The following is a 21,490-nucleotide window of genomic DNA, read 5'->3' as shown; positions in this document are numbered from 1 at the left end:
CTTCTATCTTCTATCTTCCTTCGGTTTCTTCCTCCATCTTCTTCTTCTGGTTCTTCTGGTTCTTCCTCCGGTGTTCTCGTCCAGCATCTCCTCCGCGGCGTTGGCGTCTTCTTCCCTTCTTCTCCGGGCCGCTCCGCATCCATGATGGCATGGAGGTTGAGGGCATGTGGCCTGGTACGGTTTAAGGGGGGCGCTCTCTCATCCCCCCTCTTTTCCTGCGGCCTGCCAAGTTGCGTGCTCGGATAAGGGTCTGGTATAGATTTTGAGGGGGACCCCACGTCTTTTTTTGTTTTTGCACGGGGTTCCCCTTAATATCCATACCAGACCTGAAGGGCCTGGTATGGAATTTAGGGGGACCCCCCACGTCATTTTTTTTTTTTAATTTTGGTTCGGGGTTCCCCTGTGGGGAATTCTCATGCCGTTTTTATCAATGAACTTTTATGTGTATTGTCACTTCATTTATAGCCGCAAGTAGTTGAAATGACTTTTTTTCCTTTGAAATGTCATTTTGCTGTCAGACAGTTCTAAACATGGGAAACATGCGCCCCTTTACAGGCATACTATAGACACCCCCCAGGTACGAAATTTAAAGGGATATTACACTTTTATTGTTTCACTTTAAGCATTATTAAAATCACTGCTCCCGAAAAAACTGACGTTTTTAAAACTTTTTTTGCATTGATCCATGTCCCCTGGGGCAGGACCCAGGTCCCCAAACACTTTTTATGACAATACCATGAATATAAGCCTTTAAAATGAGCACTTTCGAATTTGCCGCGAACACCCCAAATTGTTCGCTGTTCGGCGAACTTGCGAACAGCTGATGTTCAAGTCGAACATGAGTTCGACTCAAACTCGAAGCTCATCCCTACTCATGATCAAGGATGCATGTACTGTCCTGTCACCATTTGAGGAGGCCACGAGGATGGTGAGCAGTGACAGTGCATGCATCAGTGATACTGTCCCTCTTGTCTACCTGTTGGAGCACACGCTGCGTGGAATAATGGACAGGGCACTTGAGGCAGAACAGAGGGAGGAAGAGGAGGACTTTCTTACCTCTCAAGGCCCCCTTTATCCAGACAGTATTCCTGCCGGCCTGCCAATCTCACAGGAAGAGGAGGAGGAGGATGGGGATTGTGTCAGCATGGAGGTGGAGCCTAGCACTCAGCATCAGCAGCAGTCTTCAAGGGATCGTTTACAGTCCCCAAAAACCCATGGACTTGTACGTGGCTGGGAGGAGGTGGCTGCGGATCGGGTCTTCATTAGTGACCCAGAGGACTCCGGATCGAATGCCTCAGCAAACCTACGCTGCATGGCCTCCCTGATCCTGCAAAGCCTGCAAAAGGACCCTCGGATTTGTGTGATCAAGGAGAGGGATCACTACTGGCTGGCAACTCTTTTTGATCCACGTTACAAGGGTAAGGTTGCTGAACTTATCCAGCCGTCGCAGAGGATAAAACATCTTTGGGAGGCCTCGCAGAAAGGTTTGTGCAACGCGTTTTCAGAGCCTGGGAGGGTACAAATTCTTGGTCCTGGACAACGTGTTGCTGAGGCTTCGGTCAGTCCCAGAAGGAGCGGTGGAGAAGGTGGCCATCTGACCGATGCGTTCAGACAATTTTTTAGTCTGCAGCCCCAAGGTATGATCGGTTCCAGCAACCATCGCCAGTGTCTGTTGTACATGATGCAGGAATACCTAGGTGCAAGATCAGACTTGGAGACCTTTCCAACTGAAAATCCACTGGGTTACTGGGTCTTGAGGATGGATCACTGGCCAGAGCTTGCACAGTTTGCAATTGAGCTACTGGCCTGTCCTGCATCCAGCGTTCTTTCGGAACGCACATTCAGTGCCGCTGGAGGCTTTGTAACCGATCACAGAGTGCGCCTGTCCACCGACTCGGTTGATCGGCTCACCTTCATAAAAATTAATCAGTCTTGAATCACCAGCTACCAAGCACCTGATGCTGATGTAACTGAATAATTTTTTTATGAATGTGAGATCCCTTGAAGACTGCCTATGCTGATGCTGACTGACTATCCTGTTATGCTGAGTGACTATCCTATTCCTCCTCAATGGTCATGTTGATAGCTTCTAAGAACATTTTTGGTTCTGGGCACCAGCCACCAGTGCCTAAAGCCCAATTTTCCTGCTCCTGTTTAACAGGGATGTGTAATTACAATTTTTGCTGTAAAATTTTGCAGCAGGGCTCGTTCCTGCTCTCAACTAGAGTATCTGTGAGGTGTTGCAGTGTTGTGGCACCAGTGCCTAAAGCCCAACTTTTCTGCCCCTGTTTAACAGGGGCACAAAATTACAATTTTTAAATGTAATATTTCGCAGCAGGGCTCGTTCCTGCACTCAACAACAGAATCTGTGAGGGATTACAGTGTTGTGGCACCAGTGCCTAAAGCCCAATTTTTTTGACCCTGTTCAACAGGGGCATGTAATTACAATTCTTGATATAATATTTCACAGCAGGGCCCGTTCCAGCGCCCACCTAGAGTAACTGTGAGGGCTTACAATGTAGTGGCAACACCACCAAAGGCCCAATTTTTCTGACCCTGTTCCACAGGGGCATGTAATTACAATTCTTGATATAATATTTCACAGCAGGGCCCGTTCCAGCGCCCACCAAGAGTAACTGTGAGGGCTTACAGTGTTGTGGCAACACCACCACACCACCACCAAAGGCCCAATTTTTCTGACCCTGTTCCACAGGGGCATGTAATTACAATTCTTGATATAATATTTCACAGCAGAGCCCATTTCAGCGCCCACCAAGAGTAACTGTGAGGGCTTACAGTGTTCTGGTACCACCAACACCTAAGGCCCAAAATTTCTGCAGAGTATATAGGGCAGGCCCCTACTTTCAAACATCTGACTTACAAACGACTCCTACTTACAAACGACTCCTACTTACAAACGGAGGGAGACAACAGTAAGTGAGAGGAAATCTACCCCTAGGAAGGGAAATTCTCTCCTGTAAGAGTTAATATGGGAAAAAGGTGTCTCCTCCACTGATTTATCACCAATTCTTGTTTCTCTTAAAAACCCCAAATTTTCTAAATCCAATTGTCATTGGGACAGAAAGTGAGGTGAAATCTTCTGAACAGGGGCACAGACAGCAAAACAAATGTTACCGGGGTGATAACCTTTCCCTATGTTTTCCAAAAAGCTTTAAAATAGATTTTTTGGCTGGAGCCACACTTACAAATTGTACCTGTTCCAAATTATAAACAGATTCTACATAAGAACAAACCTACAGTTCCTGTCCTGTTTACACAGCCTGTATACTGCTGTTCAGAGTATATAGAGCCTGGGGGCCCAACACCTTTTCTTTTTTTAATTTGGGTGCGGGGTTCCCCTTAATATCCATACAAGATCCAAAGGCCCTGGTAATGGACTGGGGGGGTACCCATGCCAGTGCTGTATTTAGGCCTAGGCCGACAAGGCCCAGGCCTAGGGCGGCACTTTGTGGGGGAGCGGCGAAAAAGCCCCCCTGACCTGCCTCGTGGAGTCCTGGCTCCCGCGGCCGTCTCCCGCATACATGCAGCTCCCGGTGGCCGACTTGCTGCAGCGGTACGATAGTATGGTGTATCGGCGGCGACAGCGTGCTTGGCAGGGGGCAGGGGGAGGCGGAGCGGCTGGTGACTGTCTGCATGTAATCGGACTGGCGGAGGTGGAGCCTAAAGCTCTGCCTACCCTCCTCTGTGCGGCTTTTGCAACTGCACCGTCTACTGGGGCGGTGTCTGTCTGATGACAGGAGGAGGAGGAGAGAGAGAAGCACGAGGGGAACCCCCTGGCCAGGGCAGCAGGTACAATTGAATAAATTACTCTTGCTTTTCTAATGTTCCTGTGCCAAGCAGCCAATCTGTGCTTAATATGGAAATGAATATACAGATCATGCTATTGCAATAAAAGTGATCCATGCTACAAACTCATTAAAGAGTCCACCTTTAGTGAAGGTTCATGTACTGCAAAGTTTGCAGTACATGAACTTTCAATGAAGATGGACTGTTTAATGAGTTTGTAGCATGGATCACTTCATTGCAATAGCATGATCTGTATATTAATAAACTTTCACTGAATGTGGTCTGTTTAATGTGTTTGCATTGATTTCAGCATGTGCAAAGTGTTCCTTGCATGCTGAAATCAATGCAAACTCATTAAAGAGGTTGAGGCTGCACTGATTGCCACTGATTAGGCGGCACTCTTAAGCTACTTTCACACTGGGGTGGGCGGGCGTCGGCGGTAAACGGGCGCTATTTTTAGCGCTGCTTTACCGTCTTTTTAGCGGTGCTATTCGGCCGCTAGTGGGGCGGTTTTAACCCTCGCTAGCGGCCCAAAAAGGGTTGAAACTGCCTGCATAGCCCTGCTGCAGCGGCGGTTTGGCGGCGCTGCCCCACTGTTTTCAATGGGCAGGTGCGCTTTAGGTGCGATGTATACACCGCTCCTACAGCGCTGCAAAGATACGGCTTGCAGGACTATTTTTACCGTCCTGCAAGCGCACCACTCCAATGTGAAAGCCCTCGAGCTTTCACACTGGAGAGACAGGAGAGGCTCTTCACAGGCGCTATGCAGGCACTATTTTTAGCACTGTAGCGCCTGTAAAGCGCCTCAGTGTGAAAGCCTTAAGCTCCACTGATAAGGCAGCACTGATATGCTGCACTGATGGCCACTGATAAGCTGCACTAATGAGGCTGTATTGATGGGCACTGATGAGGCTGCATTGATAGGCAATGGTGAGGCTGCATTGTCGGGCACTGGTGAGGCTGCATTGATGGGCACTGGCGAGACTGCACTGGTGAAGCTGCATTAATGGGCACTGGCGAGACTGCACTGATGGGCACTGGTGAGGCTGCATTGATGGGCACTGCTGAGGCTGCATTGATGGGCACTGGTGAGGCTGCATTGATGGGCACTGATGAGTCTGCATTGATGGGCACTGGTGAGGCTGCATTGATGGGCACTGATGAGGCTGCATTGATGGGCACTGGTGAGGCTGCATTGATGGGCACTGATGAGTCTGCATTGATAGGCACTGGTGAGGCTGCATTGATTGGCACTGATGAGTCTGCATTGATGAGCACTGGGGAAGCTGCATTTATAGGCACTGGTGAGGCTGCGTTAATGGGCACTGGTGAGACGAAAAGGTGGAGCCTAAAAAGGAAGGGGTGTAGTTTACAGATGACAGGGCGGGTCATAAACAGAAAGTGGCGTGACCTTGACAAGAAGGGGTGGGTCATATTTAAATTAGGGGTGTGTGAGTTTAGTCAGGCCTAGGGCAGCACGAAACCTAAATACACCACTGACCCATGCTGTTTGTCTCACTGATTTTCATCCATATTGCCGGGACCCGACATTACATTAAAGCCACAAGCAGTGTTAAATGACTTTTATTCCTTTAAAAATGTCATTTTGTGCAGGGACTGTTGTAAGCACGGGAAACACGTGCCACTTTGCAGGCACACTATAGACACCCCCAGGTACGATATTTAAAGGAATATTTCACATTTATTTTTTCACTTTAAGCATCATTAAAATCACTGCTCCCAGAAAAAAGTCCGTTTTTAAAACTTTTTCATTGATACATGTCCCCTGGGGCAGGACCCGGGTCCCCAAACCCTTTTTAGGACAATAACTTGCATATTAGCCTTTAAAATTCACACTTTTGATTTCTCACATTCGAGTCCCATAGACTTTAACGGTGTTCGAATGTTCGCGCGAACTTTCGGTCTGTTCGTATGTTCTGGATGTGAACCGAACCGGGGTGTGTTCGGCCCATCCCTACTCTCTACCTGTGAAGCAGGAGGAGCAGCCTGCACCATCTTGGAGAGCTGATTGTTCTTAGCAGCGGTGGAGGAGCAGGTGAAGAAGCAATCTATAACCCACGCAGCTTGTCTCCCACCATTGTTCTTCTCCTTCTTATGCCGCTGCTGAGAGCATCCAGTTCTGTCACAAAACCACTGTATAGAGTGGAGGGACTGGAATTCACTGTACAGCACGTCTCACCATTCCATTAACCCAAGCCATGCCCATTCCAAACAGCATCTTTAACCACTTCACCCCAGAAGGTTTCACCCCTTTCATCACCAGGCCATTTTTTTGCGATATGGCACTGCATTGCTTTAACTGACAATTGCGCAGTCGTGCAGCGCTGTACCCAAACAAAATTTGTGTCCTTTTTACCCACAAATAGAGCTTTCTTTTGGTGATATTTGATCACCTCTGTGGTTTTTAGTTTTTGAGCTATCAACAAAAAAAAGACCGACAAGTTTGAAAAAAAAACAATATTTTTTACTTTCTGCTATATAACACATCCAATTAAAATTTTTTAAAAATTGAATTTCTTCATCAATTTAGGCCAATATGTATTCTGCTACTTATTTTTGATAAAAAAGGCCCAGTAAGCGTAAATTGATTGGTTTGCGCAAAAGTGTGCTCCTAGGGAGTGATTTCTAACTGTGTAGGGGATGGTTTAACTGGAGATAGAGAGAAATCCGTATTCCTGATTAGCAGGTACACAAGATCTCTCTCTTCCTCTCTGACAGAACGGTGGTCTGCCTTGTTTACATCTAACACATAGGGAGACCACCGTTCTGCCTCTCCAGTGAATGATCGGCGGATCCCAGTGGCCATCGCGGGCACCAGACCCGCTTATTGGCTCCCACTGTGTCCAACTACAGCGGGAGCAGGTCGCCAGCGGCGTGTGCTCCAAACCCCAAGGCAGAAACAACGTACAGGTACGTTGTTTCACGCAGCTGGGCTGCCTGCCACAGTAAATGTGCAGTGGGCAGTCCGCAAGAAGTTAAAGCTAAAGTTCTATCTGCTTATATTATTCCTTTGCTAGTTCCTCCCTTACACCTTCATCAATCTAATATTGATATATTTTTTTAAAAACATATCCATTTTAATTATACTGTATATACATCTCTGAGTTTATGTAATGCAGGGAGCTCATGGCTGGGTGGGAGGACTAACAGGGTGCTGATTATAGCTTCACTGAAAACATCACAGCACCTGCCTCAATACTCCTCTCAAGGACCATTGGCCTTGATGCATTGATTGGGCTGGCTCTTGGCAGCAGTTATGAAATATAACAATGCCTTCATGAACAAGTGTACTTCTGGAGATGTAAGTGTTCCTAGGCAGACTGCATGCGGACTGCCCTAAGTAATGCCCGCATGTGATTCTGAGCCTCTATAGTTGAAAGTACCAAAATTCAATAAATGAAATGGGAAAGCCACAGATTGTCAGGCTTGGTCGTATAATTATGGCCTTTCTCTGGCCTGGAATTGAGCTGGGATCTCTCTCTCATGCTGCAGCTTCTAATGCACACTGTGTGAAGCTCACAGTATGCAGTGAAATCATAGTAACCAATTGCAGTACAGGAGAGGAGCCTGTACAACGGGAGCAAGACTTAAGAGAGAAGCTTTAGAATAGTGAGTACCAATCAGTTGCCCTTACAACTCTGTGTGGCATTTCTATGTCACCTATCCTCTAGTGGATTCTCTATAATGATCAAAAGAGATCTATTTCTGTAGATTACCCAGAAAGTTAGGATGAAAACTAGAAAAGAAACTGACATGTCCGGTTCAGCAATTTGCTAGATTCATAGCTTCAGATCTGTAAAAACAGTTGAGGAAAAATTCCTGCGTCTGCCAACTAAAATTTGCTTTTGACAACACTGACCATTTAAATTATACGTACATAAAATACGGAAATGTTTTGTATTACATTCTCTTTTTCTTTCATTTTAGTGCAAAACTCTTGCTTATGACTGTATGTCAGTTCTGCACCAATGTTGAAGTGGAGGTAAGACACAATATTTTTACAGATTACAATTATTCAGGGCAGTAAGTATATTTGTTAACAGATTGTTTCAGAGTGCGCACTATATTTTTTTTACCATTAAAACCAAAAACAAAACTAGCACATAAAGACAACCACTTTTAGTGACTACATTATTTTAAACCAGCCACTTTGTTACAAGCTAACCTAAAATTTAGATTGCATTATAGTTGACAAACTGAAAATAAGCAAAGCTGTTGGTTAAAAAACAAATCATCATTGACGCATAGTTTAAAAAAAATCTGAAAACTACACCTACAAAGGTGAACTAATCTGCCCTATTAACATTAAAAAATATCTAGGGAAATACCTGCCATTTCAAAGCCACTGTTTATAATTTAGAGGGACTTTTTAATGACTGGCATAGTACCAATGGATTGGCGCAAGGCCAATGTGGTGTCTATATTTACCCCCTTCCTGACCAGAGCACTTTTTGCAATATAGGCACTGCGTCGCTTTAACTGACAATTGCGCGGTCGTGCGACGTTTCACCCAAACAAAATTGACATCCCTTTTTTCCCACAAATAGAGGTTTATTTTGGTGGTATTTGATCACCTCTGCAGGTTTTATTTTTTGCGCTATAAACAAAAAAAGAGCGACAATTTTGAAAAAAAAGCAATATTTTTTACTTTTTGCTATAATAAATATCCCCAAAAAATATATATAAAAAAACAAATTTTTTCCTCAGTTTAGGTCGATATGTATTCTTCTACATATTTTTGGTAAAAAAAAATTGCAATAAGCATATATTGATTGGTTTGCGCAAAATTTATAATGTCTACAAAATAGGGGATAGATTTATGGCATTTTTCTTATTAATTTTTTTTTGTTAGTAATGCTGGCGATCTGCCATTTTTATTCTGACTGCGACATTATGGCGGACACATCGGACACTGTTGACGCTATTTTGGGACCATTGTCATTTATACAACGATCAGTGCTATAAAAATGCACTGATTACTGTATAAATGACACTAGCAGGGAGGGGGTTAAACACTAGGGGGCGATCAAGGGGTTAAGTGTGTCCTAGAGAGTGATTATAACTGGGGGGGTGGGCTACCTAGGACATGACAGCGATCACTGCTCCCGATGACATGGAGCAGTAGATCTCTGTCATGTCACTAGGCAGAACGGGGAAATGTTTTGTTTACATAGGCATCTCCCTTTTCTGCCGCTCTGTGCCACGATCGCGGAACTCCGTTGGACATCAAGTCCGCGGGTCTCGTGGGCATGATCATAGAGCACGCGGTGCCCATGCACCCCAAAATGCCACTTCTTAAAGGGGACATACCTGTACGCCCATTTGTGCAGCTGTGCCATTGTGCCGACGTACATCGTCATGCACTGGTCGGCAAGCGGTTAAAAAGGGATCAAAGTCTTTACTAAGTAATTATAGACCTGTTACTTTAAAGTGATTGTAAAGTCTTGTGTTTTTTTTTTTTTCGAATAACAAACATTTTATACTTACCTCCTCTGTGCAGTTGGTTTTGCAGCCCGGATCCTCCTCTCCTCGGGTCCCTCTTCTGTGCTCCTGGCCCTTCCCTTTTGTTCAGTGCCCCCACAGCGAGCAGCTTGCTATGGGGGCACCCAAGCGGGTCACAGCTCCGTGTGTCCATTCAGACATGAAGCCCTGGCCTGGCCCCACCCCCTCTCTCTTCTGATTGGCCAACTGACTTTTAATGACAGCCGTGGGAGGCAATGGTGCTGCTGCTGTGTCTCAGCCAATCAGGAGGAGAGTCCTGGATGGCAAAGACACTCGTGGACATCGCTGGAGAGAGATGAGGCTCAGGTAAGTAATTAGGGGGTGCCGGGGCGGCTGCTACCCACAGAAGGCTTTTTACCTTAATGCATAGAATGTATTAAGATAAAAAAACCTTCTGCCCTTACAACTCCTTTAACTTCTATAGTTCGGAAGATACTGGAGAGTTTAATAAAAGACCACATACAGTAGGTGACCGCGATATTGTATCAATCTCACCGCTGTTATCGGCGAGATTTGACACCTGCGAGCCCCGTCGCGGGAGCCAGCGCCGAGCTGGCTCGCTCATCGGGAAAGGAAAACTGTGTTTTTTCCTTTCCTGATGAGCGACAAGCATTGCTGTCAGGTGTCTGGTATGAATCATGAGGGGGAATGCCGCGCCAAATTTTAAATAAAAAACTGGCATGGATTCCCCTCCAGGGGCATACCAGGCCCTTAAGTCTGGTATGAATTTTAAGGGGAACCCCCTACGCCGAAAAAACGGGGTGGGGGTCCCCCCAAAATCCATACCAGACCCTTATCAGAGCACGCAGCCAGGCTGTTCAGGAAAAGGGGGTGGGGACGAGCAAGCCCCCCCTCCTGAACTGTACCAGACCGCATGCCCTCAACATGGGGGTGGGTGCTTTGGGGCAGGGGAGTGCCCTGCGGCCCCCCACCCCAAGGCACCTTGTCCCCATGTTGATGAGGACAAGGGCCTCTTCCCGCCAACCCTCGCCGTTGGTTGTCGGGGTCTGTGGGCGGAGGACTTATCGGAATCCGGGAGCCCCTTTAATAAGGGGGCCCCCAGATCCTGGCCCCCCACCCTATGTGAATGAGTATGGGATACATCGTACCCCTACCCATTCATCTGGGGGAAAAAGTGTCAATAAAAAAAACACACTAGACAGATTTTTAAAGTACAGGTGAAAATTCTTGTCATGAATTTTAGTCATATTCGTATGTAGCTGCTTTATTATTATTATTATATGTTTTCAAATAGCGCAATTTTTTTTGTTTTCATAAGGTTTTTAAAGTAATTTATTAGGCAGCTCCAGGGGTCTTCTTCCGACTTCGGGGGTCTTCTTCCGACTTCTCCGCTCTCTCTGGCCTCTTCTCCCGGTGTCCGGTTCTTCTCCCGCTCTCCAGCCTCTTCTCCCGGTGTCCGGTTCTTCTCCCGCTCTACGGCTTTTTCTCCCGGGCTCCTTCCGCGATCTTCTGCTCTTTTGCCGCTCTTTTGCTAGCGGTGGCCTGGTCTTCTCCGTCGTCTTGTTCCCTCTTCTCTTCTTCCGATAATGACACAACACTCTCTCTCGCTGTAATGCTGTGTGCGAGGTGCGCAAAGACTTATATAGGCATGGGGCGTGGTCACCGGGTATTGTCACCCGGTGACCCCGCCCCTTATGACGTCACAATCCCATCATGCCCCGGGACTGTGATGTCATAAGGGGGCAGGGTCACCGGGTGACATCACCCAGTGACCACACCCCATGCCTATATAAGTCGTTGCGCACCTCGCACACAGCATTACAACGGGAGAGAGTGTTGTGTCAACATCAGAAGAAGAGAAGAGGGAACAAGACGACGGAGAAGACCAGGCCACTGCTAGTAAAAGAGCGGCAAAAGAGCAGAAGATAGCAGAGAAGCCCGGCAGAAGAACCGGATAGCGGGAGAAGAATCGGACACCGGGAGAAGAGGCCAGAGAGTGGGAGAAGAACCAGACATCGGGAGAAGAGGCCGGAGAGAGCGGAGAAGTCGGAAGAAGACCCCCGAAGTTGGAAGAAGCCCCCGAAGCTGCCTAATAAATTACTTTAAAAACCTGTCTAGTGTGTTTTTTTATTTACACTTTTTCCCCCAGGTGAATGGGTAGGGGTACGATGTACCCCATACTCATTCACTTAGGGTGGGGGGCCGGGATCTGGGGGCCCCCTTATTAAAGGGGGCTCCCGGATTCCGATAAGCCCTCCGCCTGCAGACCCCGGCAATCAACAGCCAGGGTTGTCGGGAAGAGGCCCCAAAGCGGCCACCCCCCATGTTGAGGGCATGCGGCCTGGTACGGTTCAGGGGGGGGGGGCTCCCCACCCCCTTTCCTGACCGACCGGGCTGCATGCTCGGATAGGGATCTGGTATGGATTTTGGGGGGACCCCCACGCCGTTTTTTCGGCATAGGGGGTTCCCCTTAAAATCCATACCAGACCTAAGGGCCTGGTATGCCCCTGGAGGGGAACCCATGCCGGTTTTTTATTTAAAATTTGGCGCGGTGTTCCCCCTCATGATTCATACCAGACACCTGTCAGCAATGCCTTGTCGCTCATCAGGAAAGGAAAAAACACAGTTTTCCTTTCCCGATGAGCGAGCCAGCACGAGATGTACAGTACCCTATCGCCGAGAACCACATTCTCGCTGTCAGGTACTGTAGATGTGTTTTTGCTAGAAAAACACATTATAAGCAAAAATCTGATTCATGAAAGAACTATGTTGTCAGACAAATCTGATTTCTTTTTTTTTTTTTTTTTTTTTTAAGTTTTAAAAAAACGTTTATTGGATTTTTTGAGACATAAAACAGTAAGTGCAGTACAGAAAAGTGCTGATTTTTTCATTGAACCAAATGGTTCTAGAACCAAAGAATCAAAGCAGTAACAACTAATTGAACATAAAAACATTTTTATAGTATGAGAGAATCGGTGGTTATCATTTGAAGCGTGGCCTAGACTAACAGGCAACCCTGAATCAGATGGTTGTACCGTGGAGCGACAAATTCACCTAAAAGGACCGGGGCCCACGACTTGTCGTGCTGCGACAAGTTACCAATCAGAGATAATCCGGGAAATTCTCGAAAGTGTCAGCTGTTCACCCCAGGAAGTTCCCGGCACCCCACCCCTTTGGGAACTTTATGTGGTAGTAATCAGTTCCTCCCAGTGCTCCAAGCCCCACCCTTCTCCTGTCCAGCTACTGGCCCACAGGGAAGAGTGGCTAGTGTATCACTGCCCGGTACTCGGGTTCATTCTGGCCTAATGATGTCCCGGATTTCAGACAGCAGGGGGGACCCTACTCTGATAGCTTGCCCCGAAATAACTCTTATTCAAACTCAGATGTTGCAAGAAGCCTTGCTTTGGGCAATAGGAGAAAGGGAACAGAGTGTCCCAGACAGGGAAGAGGAGAAAACGTGTGAGGGAGAGAAGAAAGCGAGAAGAGATGGGTTCATAGGGGTCCAGGATTGCCCGTAGCTCTGGGTGTGATGCCTGGGAATATTGAGATATTACAGTAGGAGGCTCAGGGTTCCCATATGGCATTAAACTTCCCCATTTTATTGTGTAGTTTTGCTACTATATTTTCTTGTGCCATTACCCAAGACACTTTCCTCTTGAACCCCTGGAAGGAGACAGTGGGATTTTTCCAGGCTCTGGCGAGCGTTACCTTGGCTCCTAGCAATATATAGAAAGTCAGTGGTTGCGGGTGTTTAAGTAAACCAGTTATGGGGTGGTTGAGCAGTGCTACATTGGGGTCAGGAGTGACCGTGACATTTGTTATGACTCTAATGGTGTGGAATACTTTCCTCCAGAAGGATCTGATGCGGGGGCAAGTCCACCATATGTGGAACATCATGCCCTCCAACTCACATCCCCTAAAGCATAAGGGAGAGGCCCCTGGGTAGATCATTGCCAGTCTGGAGGGGACATAATACCACCTAGTCAGCACTTTGAGGCTGACCTCTATAAGGGATATATTGAGAATACCTTTAAATGAACGCTGAAATGCTCAAAACTAGTCCGAGGTAGTCTTCCTCCCTGGCCCGAGCATATGTCGGAGTGTCCTCATTTTTCGCCAGGGCTGAGTAAATCAGCGAGATCCCTCCCCTCTAATCCATAGTGTTTGAGCACCAGTGTTCATATGGGGTGATTGGGGGGGGGGGGGGGGTTCTGTTTTAATCAGCCAAATGGAGTGTAGGAAATGGGATATTTGGTAAAAATTGTATAGTTCAGAATTGGGCATTTCCAGTATCTTCCGTAAGTGTTTAAGTTAAGTTAGAGTAAAAGGGCCTGCCAGGGAGAGGAAATGACCAATTCGATAAAGGCCTTTGTCTGTCTACCAGTGGAAGGCTTTATTATTCAGGCCAGGGGGAAATCTTGTGTTATGGAAAATGTGTGATAATGGCTTCAAGGGTGAGATCAGTGATATTTGTGTATAGAGTGTGCAGCACAGGGCTACAGAGTGGGAGAGAGTGGGCGACATTATTGCCGGTCTGGATTTAGCACCATAGGAGGTAATCTATGGTATTTAAGGGAATGGCTTGTCTTTCCATGGAGAGCCAATCAGGCTTCGGACCTCTGGAGAAAACCGTGGATATTTGGGACAGTTGAGCTGCTTGGTAGTACCACCATAGGTTTGGTAGGCCCACCCCACCCTGAGATTTCAGTAGTATCCCTGTGGAGCATCTGTAGCCTTTATTACCCCAAACAAAGCGCACTATGGAGGACTGGAATTTACTGAGGAATTGTTTCTGTACCGGAATCGGGAGAGAGCGAAATAAATATAATAGTCAGGGGAGCAGGGTCATCTTTACCACATAAATTCTGCCCAACCAGGAAAGACCACAATTTGACCACCTCTGCAGGTCCCCCCTACATTTATGTATCATAGGGGGATAATTCGCTTGGAAGAGATTGTTGATGTCGGGAGTGAGTTTGATACCTAGGTATGGTATTGCAGTAGAAGCCCATGAGAAGGCAAAGTTGTGAGTAAGCTGTTTGTGTAGGTCCGGGGGACTGAAATATTTAAAGCTAGCGATTCAGACATGTTAACCCCCAACCGGAGACCTTGCTAAATTTCTGCAGTATTTTGTATACCGTAGGTGTGGATGTCAGTGGGGAGGTGATAAAAAGGAGTAGGTCGTCCGTATACAATGCTCACTTATGTTCTTGGTCTCCGCAGATTACCCCCTTGATGTCAGGACTAGATTGGATTGCTGTGGCCAAAGTTTTGATGGCTATTGTGAAGAGGGAGAAAGTGGGCAGCCCTGCCTAGTGCCCCTGCCAATGGAGAAGGAGTTCGAGTATCTGCCCATCAGGTGTACTGATGGGCAGATATTCGGGTTGAATATAGCGAGTGTATTATATTCAAGAAGTAAGGGCCGAAGCCCCATCTCCCCAGGATTCTGGTCAAATAATCCTAATCCACTGAGTCAAAGGCCTTATGAAGATCTATCGAAATAAAAACCTTTTTGGGGCGGCCCCCATCCCATTGTTATTTAAGTCAGGAGATAATATCTATTGCTCTCCGGATCCGGCCCCTGTCTCCCAGAGATGAAGCCCACCTGATCTCTGTGGATGTAAGAAGATATAAAACTCACCACTCTATTAGCGAGAATCTTCGTCATTATTTTCATGTCATTATTGATAAGCAAGATCGGACGATAGTTACCGACTTCACTCTGGTCCTTACCCGGTTTTGGGATGACTGAGATATAAGAAGAGTTCAGTTCCTAATGGGGCTCCATCCCTGAGAGAATTGAAGAACCGAGCCAGGTGTGGAGCCAGCGAGGGGCCAAATTTTTTGTAGTAGCCAGTGGAGAGACCATCCGGCCCAGGCGAGGATCCTAATTTAAGGGACTTGATGGTGTCCAAAACCTCCTCGGGATTAAAAGGGTTCTCCAGCAGTTTCCTGTGTTCCCTAGATAGTGAAGGCAAAGGGAGGTTATCAAGAAAAGTGCCTTGGAGTTGTTGGGGGGGTGGTGGAATAGGTTTGTAAAGGTCAGAGTAGAACTGTAGAAAGGTGTCCATTATTTTTGTCGGGTTTTGTGTTAAGTCCCCAGACGCCGAACGGATTTTGGGGAAGGCTAGTGTGCGTTGTTTAGGGCTCAGCTTGACTGCAAGTCTGAAGCCAATCCTGTCTTTTTGGGAATAGAATTTAGCCCCGGTCCATCTGAGGTGTTTCTCTGTTGCCGTCGTAAGGATCAAATTGAGAAGGGTACAGGCAGAATCTAGTTTCGCCAGTGACTCAGGCGTAGGTTTGTGCTTGTGTCCCTTCACTAGAGCATGAAATTCCTCTGTGCGTTTCTGGATATCTGCCCTGTTTCCCCCTGAGGACCGACTTGTGCGCCGCCAAAACAGTCGTCGGGGAGACCTCATTGTTATTAATGATAAGGAAGTACTCTTTAATAGCTTGCTCAAGCAAGGTGCATTGTATCAGGTCACTCAGGAGGGCCTCATTCAGGCGCCAATGACGGGGTCCTCTAGATCCTGATGATCTTTACGAAATCAGGGTTACTATTGAGTGGTCTGACAAGGGGGTATCTATAATTGTGGATCCTCTGATCAACGGGATTGATGTGGAGTGTATAAAGATGTGGTCTATCCTGGTGAAGGAGCTGTGGGGAGCTGAGAAGTGGGTATAGTCTTTCATATGGGGATTAACCTCTCTCCAGATATCTACCAGCCCTGCAAAGTGCAGCATGTGAGCAATTTTCATGCTTTGTTTAGAGGGACGTTTGGGTTTCGGTTTCCCACCTGCCGATTTGTCTAGGGAGAAATCAAAGGCGGTATTAGAGTCCCCGCCAATGAACAGTAGCCCCTTAAAGTGTTTTTGCAGTTTGTGTAGCAGAGGTTCGAAAAAGTGTTTTTGACCCTTGTTGGGGGTGTAATATGATACAAAAGTGTATGTCTCCCCATCAATAGAGCCGGAGAGCAGTAGGTAGTGGGCTGCAGGGTCTGCAATGATCTCTGGTTGTGAGAGATTAATATGTTTGGCAAAGCATATAGCCACCCCCTTCGTTTTGTTATCTGCTGAGGCTATAAAAAAATTGAGGGTATCACTGGTGAAGAAACATGGGTTTATATGAGGCAGGGAAATAGGTCTCTTGTAGTAAAGTGACATCCACGTGCATGGAATGGTACAGTTGGAAAAGTTTCAAACGTTTGATGGGGGAGTTAAGTCCCTGAGTGTTATGTGTGAAGGGGAAGTGTGATTTGTGATAGCCATAGATCAGAGGTGAGGGACCCGCAAAAGAGACATGTAGCCTACCTCTACCTGGAGGAACAGACGCACGGAGATGCCAAATTGACAGTTGAGTTGAGTGCCTGGGGACCTGGAAAGGAAGGCCAGAAGCATCTGGGGAGCCTGGAGTATCTTGTACGAGAGAGAGCAAAGTAGAGAAAAAAGGGATGAAAAAAGAGAGTGAGGTTAAACAAGTATAATCATATATCAAACTGCTTATGTTCACAAGACAACGAAAAATACATAGTACCCATGGGTCCCCTGACCCCCACCCACCCCGGAGCAGGGATGGACTCGCCATCTCCTACCCCTTAACATGAGAGGACTGGAAAGCCCTGACTAAAAGGGTTCCGGGATGACTCCTGGGGCACCAAAGATGCCAGCGGAGACTGTAGGTGCACTGGGTCCACCACAGCCCCGCCACCTAAAATCAAACTTGTATTGGAAATTAATAATGCATACTAAACAGAGCGCCCCATAACAGGAACTAACAATGAATATAGAAGAACACCAGGATCCCTTCCCCGGGCCCAGTTATTACCCAGGCCCCCCAGCCCAAGGAGCAGGGGAGCCAGGCCCCGGCTCGGGGGGGAGTAAATAGACCCGTTAGCCCATGTCGGGGTGAACCCTCGCAAATATGTGTTGGGATCCAGCATGGGGGTGGAGGGGAGGCCTGTACTTCTTCCCAGCAGGGATTCAGTGGATGAGGGAGAGGTGGCCGGGTGTATGAGAGGCTGAGCGGTATCTGGTGATGGCAGGGGGATTGAGTCCTGGTCCGCAATGGAATCCTCTGATTCCTCCTCTGTGTGTACCGCTCGTGGAGCGGTCGCCATCTTGGCATAACTGAGCGGGCTGGCCGCGGCTGTCATCTGGAGCGTTAGGCTTCTCTGTGCCTTCGCCGTGGACATTGGTGGGTTCCCAGGGGCCTCCCCCGCTCGTATGTCCCGGTGTGGAGTGCCCGGGAGTGCTCTGAAAGCTCCGGTGGCTTCTATGGGGTCGTGGTGGTGCGGAGCTCTAGATGCTCGCAGCTATCTTAGGAGCTGCCGCGCATGCGTCTGAAAAAAATCAGAATTCTTTTTATGAGGAGGTAAGTAAGACCTTGGACAAAGGGGTGGCTGTGGACGGAATATACTTGGATTTTGCAAAAGTGTTTGACACAGTTCTCCACACACCGCTAATGTGTAAGGTAAAGTCTACAGGCTTGAAAAAAGATCAGTTTGTAAATGGATAGAGATCTGGCTAAAAGACCATATTCAGAAAGAAGTGGTTAATGATTCTTACTCTGAATAATCTAAGGTAGTGGTGTACCCCAAGGTTCAGTGTTGGGACCCTTACTTTTTAATACATTTATAAATGATATAGGGTCTGGTATTAAAAGTACCATTTCAGTCTTTGCAGGTGACACTAAGCTATGCAGTGGAATAATGTCCTTACAGGATGTATCCAACTTACAAGCTGACCACGATGCACTGTTTAATTCAAATGAAGTTAGATGTTGACAAATGTAAAGTTATGAACTTAGGGGCTAAAATGTGCACACATCATATATACTAGGGGGAGTCCAACTGGGGAAATTAATGGTGGCGAAGGATCTGGGTGTTCTGGTAGATCATAAGCTCAATAATAGCATGCAATGCCAAGCTGCAGTTCCCAAAGCCCTTTCTTCTATTAAAAGAGATATTGACTGCAGAGAAAGAGACATAATTTTACCCTTGTACAAATTATTAGTAAGACCTCTTCTGTAATTCAGTTTTAGAATATAGGAGAAAGTGTAGAGAAGGGCAATCAAACTGATGAGAGGCATGGAGGACCTCGGCTATTATGAACAATTAGCTGAACTGAATTTATTCTCTCTTGAAAAGAGGGGGGATATGATCAACATGTATAAATACTTAAGTGTTCCATATTGTGAGCTTGGTGTTGAATTATTCAGTTTAACCACTTGCTTACTGGGCACTTAAACCGCCCTCCTGTCCAGACCAATTTTCAGCTTTTAGCGCTGTCGCACTTTGAATCACAATTGCGCGGTCATACAACACTGCACTCAAATGAAATTTTTATCATTTTTCCCCACAAATAGAGCTTTCTTTTGGTGGTATTTGATCACCTCTGCGGTTTTTATTTTTTGTTAAAAAAATTTAAAAAAAAAGGTTTAAAAAAAAAAAAATTTTTTTTTTTTTTTTTTTTTTTTTTTATATTTTGTTATAAAATTTTGCAAACAGGTAATTTTTCTCCTTTATTGATGTACGCTGATGAGGCGGCACTGATGGGCACCGATAGGTGGCAGTGATGGGCACTAATGGGTGGCAGTGATGGGCACTGATGGGTGGCAATAATGGGCACTGATTGCTTACACTCATGGCAGCACTGCTAGGTGGCACTGATTGGCACCACTAGTGGGCATTGATAGGTGGCACTTGTGGGCATTCATAGGTGGCACTTGTGGGCATTGATAGGTGGCACATGTGGGCATTGATAGGTGGCACTGCTGGGCACTGTGGGCACTGGCAGGTGGCAGGTGACACTGGCAGGCACAGATGAGGCATATGTGCCTCCTTCCTTTTCGGGACCGATGTCCCTTTAACATAAGCCGGTGATCGGCTTTTTACTCCTCTCGCTGTCAGCGTGAGGATAAAAAAAACGATTACAGAGCTTTTGTTTACATCATGTGATCAGCTGTCATTGGCTGACAGTTGATCACATGGTAAGGGGCCAGGATCGGCCCCTTACTCGGATCTGTGATCATCTGAGTCTCCAGAGCGCATGCACAGGGGAGGATGTCCTATGAGAGCCTCCCGAAAATTGAGGTCTGCGCTGTGTCCGTCATTCGGCTATGGCCCGGACCTCAAGTGGTTAAGGTCATCACATCACTGTGGGAGGCACAGCGGTGTAGTGGGTAGCACTCTCACCTGGCAGTAAAAAGGGGTCGCTGGTTCGAATCCCAAACACAACACAACACTACCTGCCTGGAGTTTGCATGTTCTCCCTGTGCCTGCGTGGGTTTCCTCCGGGTACTCCGGTTTCCTTCCACACTCCAAAAGACATGCTGGTAGGTTAATTGGCTTTTGTCTAAATTGGCCCTAGTATATGAATGTGAGTTAGGGACCTTAGATTGTAAGCTCCTTGAGGGTAGGGACCGATGTGAATGCACAATGTATATGTAAAGCGTTGTGTAAATTGACAGCGCTATATAAGTAAATAATAATAATAATCAAAGAGGACAATGAGGCACTCTTTATGTCTGAAGGAAAAGAGATTTAATCTCCAAATGCAGAAAAGCTTCTTCACAGTAAGAGCTGTAAAAATGTAGATTAGACTTCCACAAGAGCTGGTTCTGGCTAGCTCAGCAGATTGTCTTAAAAAAGGCCTGGGAGGAACCATAATATACTCTACAGGTGGGGCTTCCCTGCTAAACTTATGCTTGAAAGAGATAACGAATGGTATACCATTTCATCACTGGAAAAAGGCCTAGAGTTGCTGCGCAAATGGGGACTTCTTCTCCATGATGCTTACCCTGAACACTTGGGCCCTGTGACTCCATCCAGTTGAAGTTGACTGTTTTGTATTTTTTTTTCTGATATTTGAGTTTTTTTTGGTTACACCTCCATCTCCTTGGAACTTTCAATCTACTGCCCTAGCATGTAGATCATTCCAGTCCACTGCATTGGAAACAATTCCCAACTCACAACAAATACCAACTTGCACCACTAGATGTTGCCAAAGCAACACTGAATACAACAATGTCCATTAAATTGATGTCCATCAAAGCTAGAGGTCTCAATAGCCCATGTAAACGCAGAACTCTATGGAAGTTAGCCTTAGAAAAGCAATGTGACATTTTATGTGTACAGAAACACACTTCTTGGATCGGAAACCCCCAGGATGCTCCCATACCAAGTTTCCGCATGTCTTTACAGCAAATGACTCTGGTAAACATAATGGTGTCCTAATTGCCATTAAAGACTCGGTTACTTTTAAATCATTAGACAAACAGGTAGATAGACATGGCAGGTATATCATCTTAATAGCTGAAATCAATGATACTCTCTATACTTTGGTTAACTTGTATGCTCCTAACAAGAAACTGGTGAAATTTATGCGGAAAACTCTGATGAAAGCTACAAGTTTGAAAAAAGGTAACCTGTTGATTTGTGGAGATTTTAATACGATTTTAAACGATGCACTAGACTCCTCCTCTGTGGGGCGGAGACACACACCATCCCTGAGTAAGTATTGCCTGGAAGAGGAACTATATAACCCTTGGCGCTGCCTCCGCACCACAGAGCGGGATTATACTTATTTTCACCAGTCCATAAAGCTACTCCAGGATTGATTTTTTTCCTCACCGACAAATACACTTTACAGAGGGTGACAAGGGCAGATATCCACAATATCACCTGGTCTGACCACGCCCCCATTACGATTGAGTTAGTGGATACCATTAAGACCAATTTCACACCTCTATGGCGTAATAACACATACCTCCTCTCCCAACCCCAAATTCAAAAGGAAGTCAATAAAAAACTTGAAGACTATTTTGAAATTAATGAGCACCCAGGAACTCACCCAACTACTGGTGCACTCACAAAGCCTTCTCAAGAGGTATATTAATTCAAATAGCAACCAGGAAAAAAAGAAAAAGAAACGCAGCTTATTTCACAACTACATGAACGCATCGCTTGTCTAGAAAATAAACATAAACAAATGACCACTCCTTACTATGACAACTACATTCCTGTCGAGAAGAGCTAAAAAGAGTATTAAAATCTGGCTATGACCTCTACTTTAAAAGACTCAAACTTTCATATTACTCCCAGAACAACAGGGCAGGGAGGCTACTAGCCTCTCAATTAAAGAAATGACATGCTCACACAAATATCTCGATGATTAAACACCACAATACCAATCAACCATA

The 21,490-nt window shown here is 46.3% G+C and overlaps 1 protein-coding gene across 5 annotated transcripts in view; it reads left to right on the top strand.

Moving 5' to 3' along the window:
- Nucleotides 1–21,490, top strand: part of LPCAT2 (lysophosphatidylcholine acyltransferase 2) — a 521,286-nt gene that overhangs the window by 283,893 nt on the left and 215,903 nt on the right. For all 5 annotated transcript variants that reach the window (XM_073605020.1, XM_073605019.1, XM_073605022.1 and 2 more), the window contains one exon: nucleotides 7,756–7,810. In XM_073605020.1, the coding sequence (XP_073461121.1) occupies nucleotides 7,756–7,810 (55 nt within the window). The remainder of the gene's footprint in view (nucleotides 1–7,755; nucleotides 7,811–21,490) is intronic.

The sequence above is a fragment of the Aquarana catesbeiana genome, linkage group LG11 (genome assembly GCF_042186555.1).
Source record: "Aquarana catesbeiana isolate 2022-GZ linkage group LG11, ASM4218655v1, whole genome shotgun sequence".
Classification (NCBI taxonomy): domain Eukaryota; kingdom Metazoa; phylum Chordata; class Amphibia; order Anura; family Ranidae; genus Aquarana; species Aquarana catesbeiana.
This window is presented reverse-complemented; position numbering and strand designations above follow the sequence as displayed.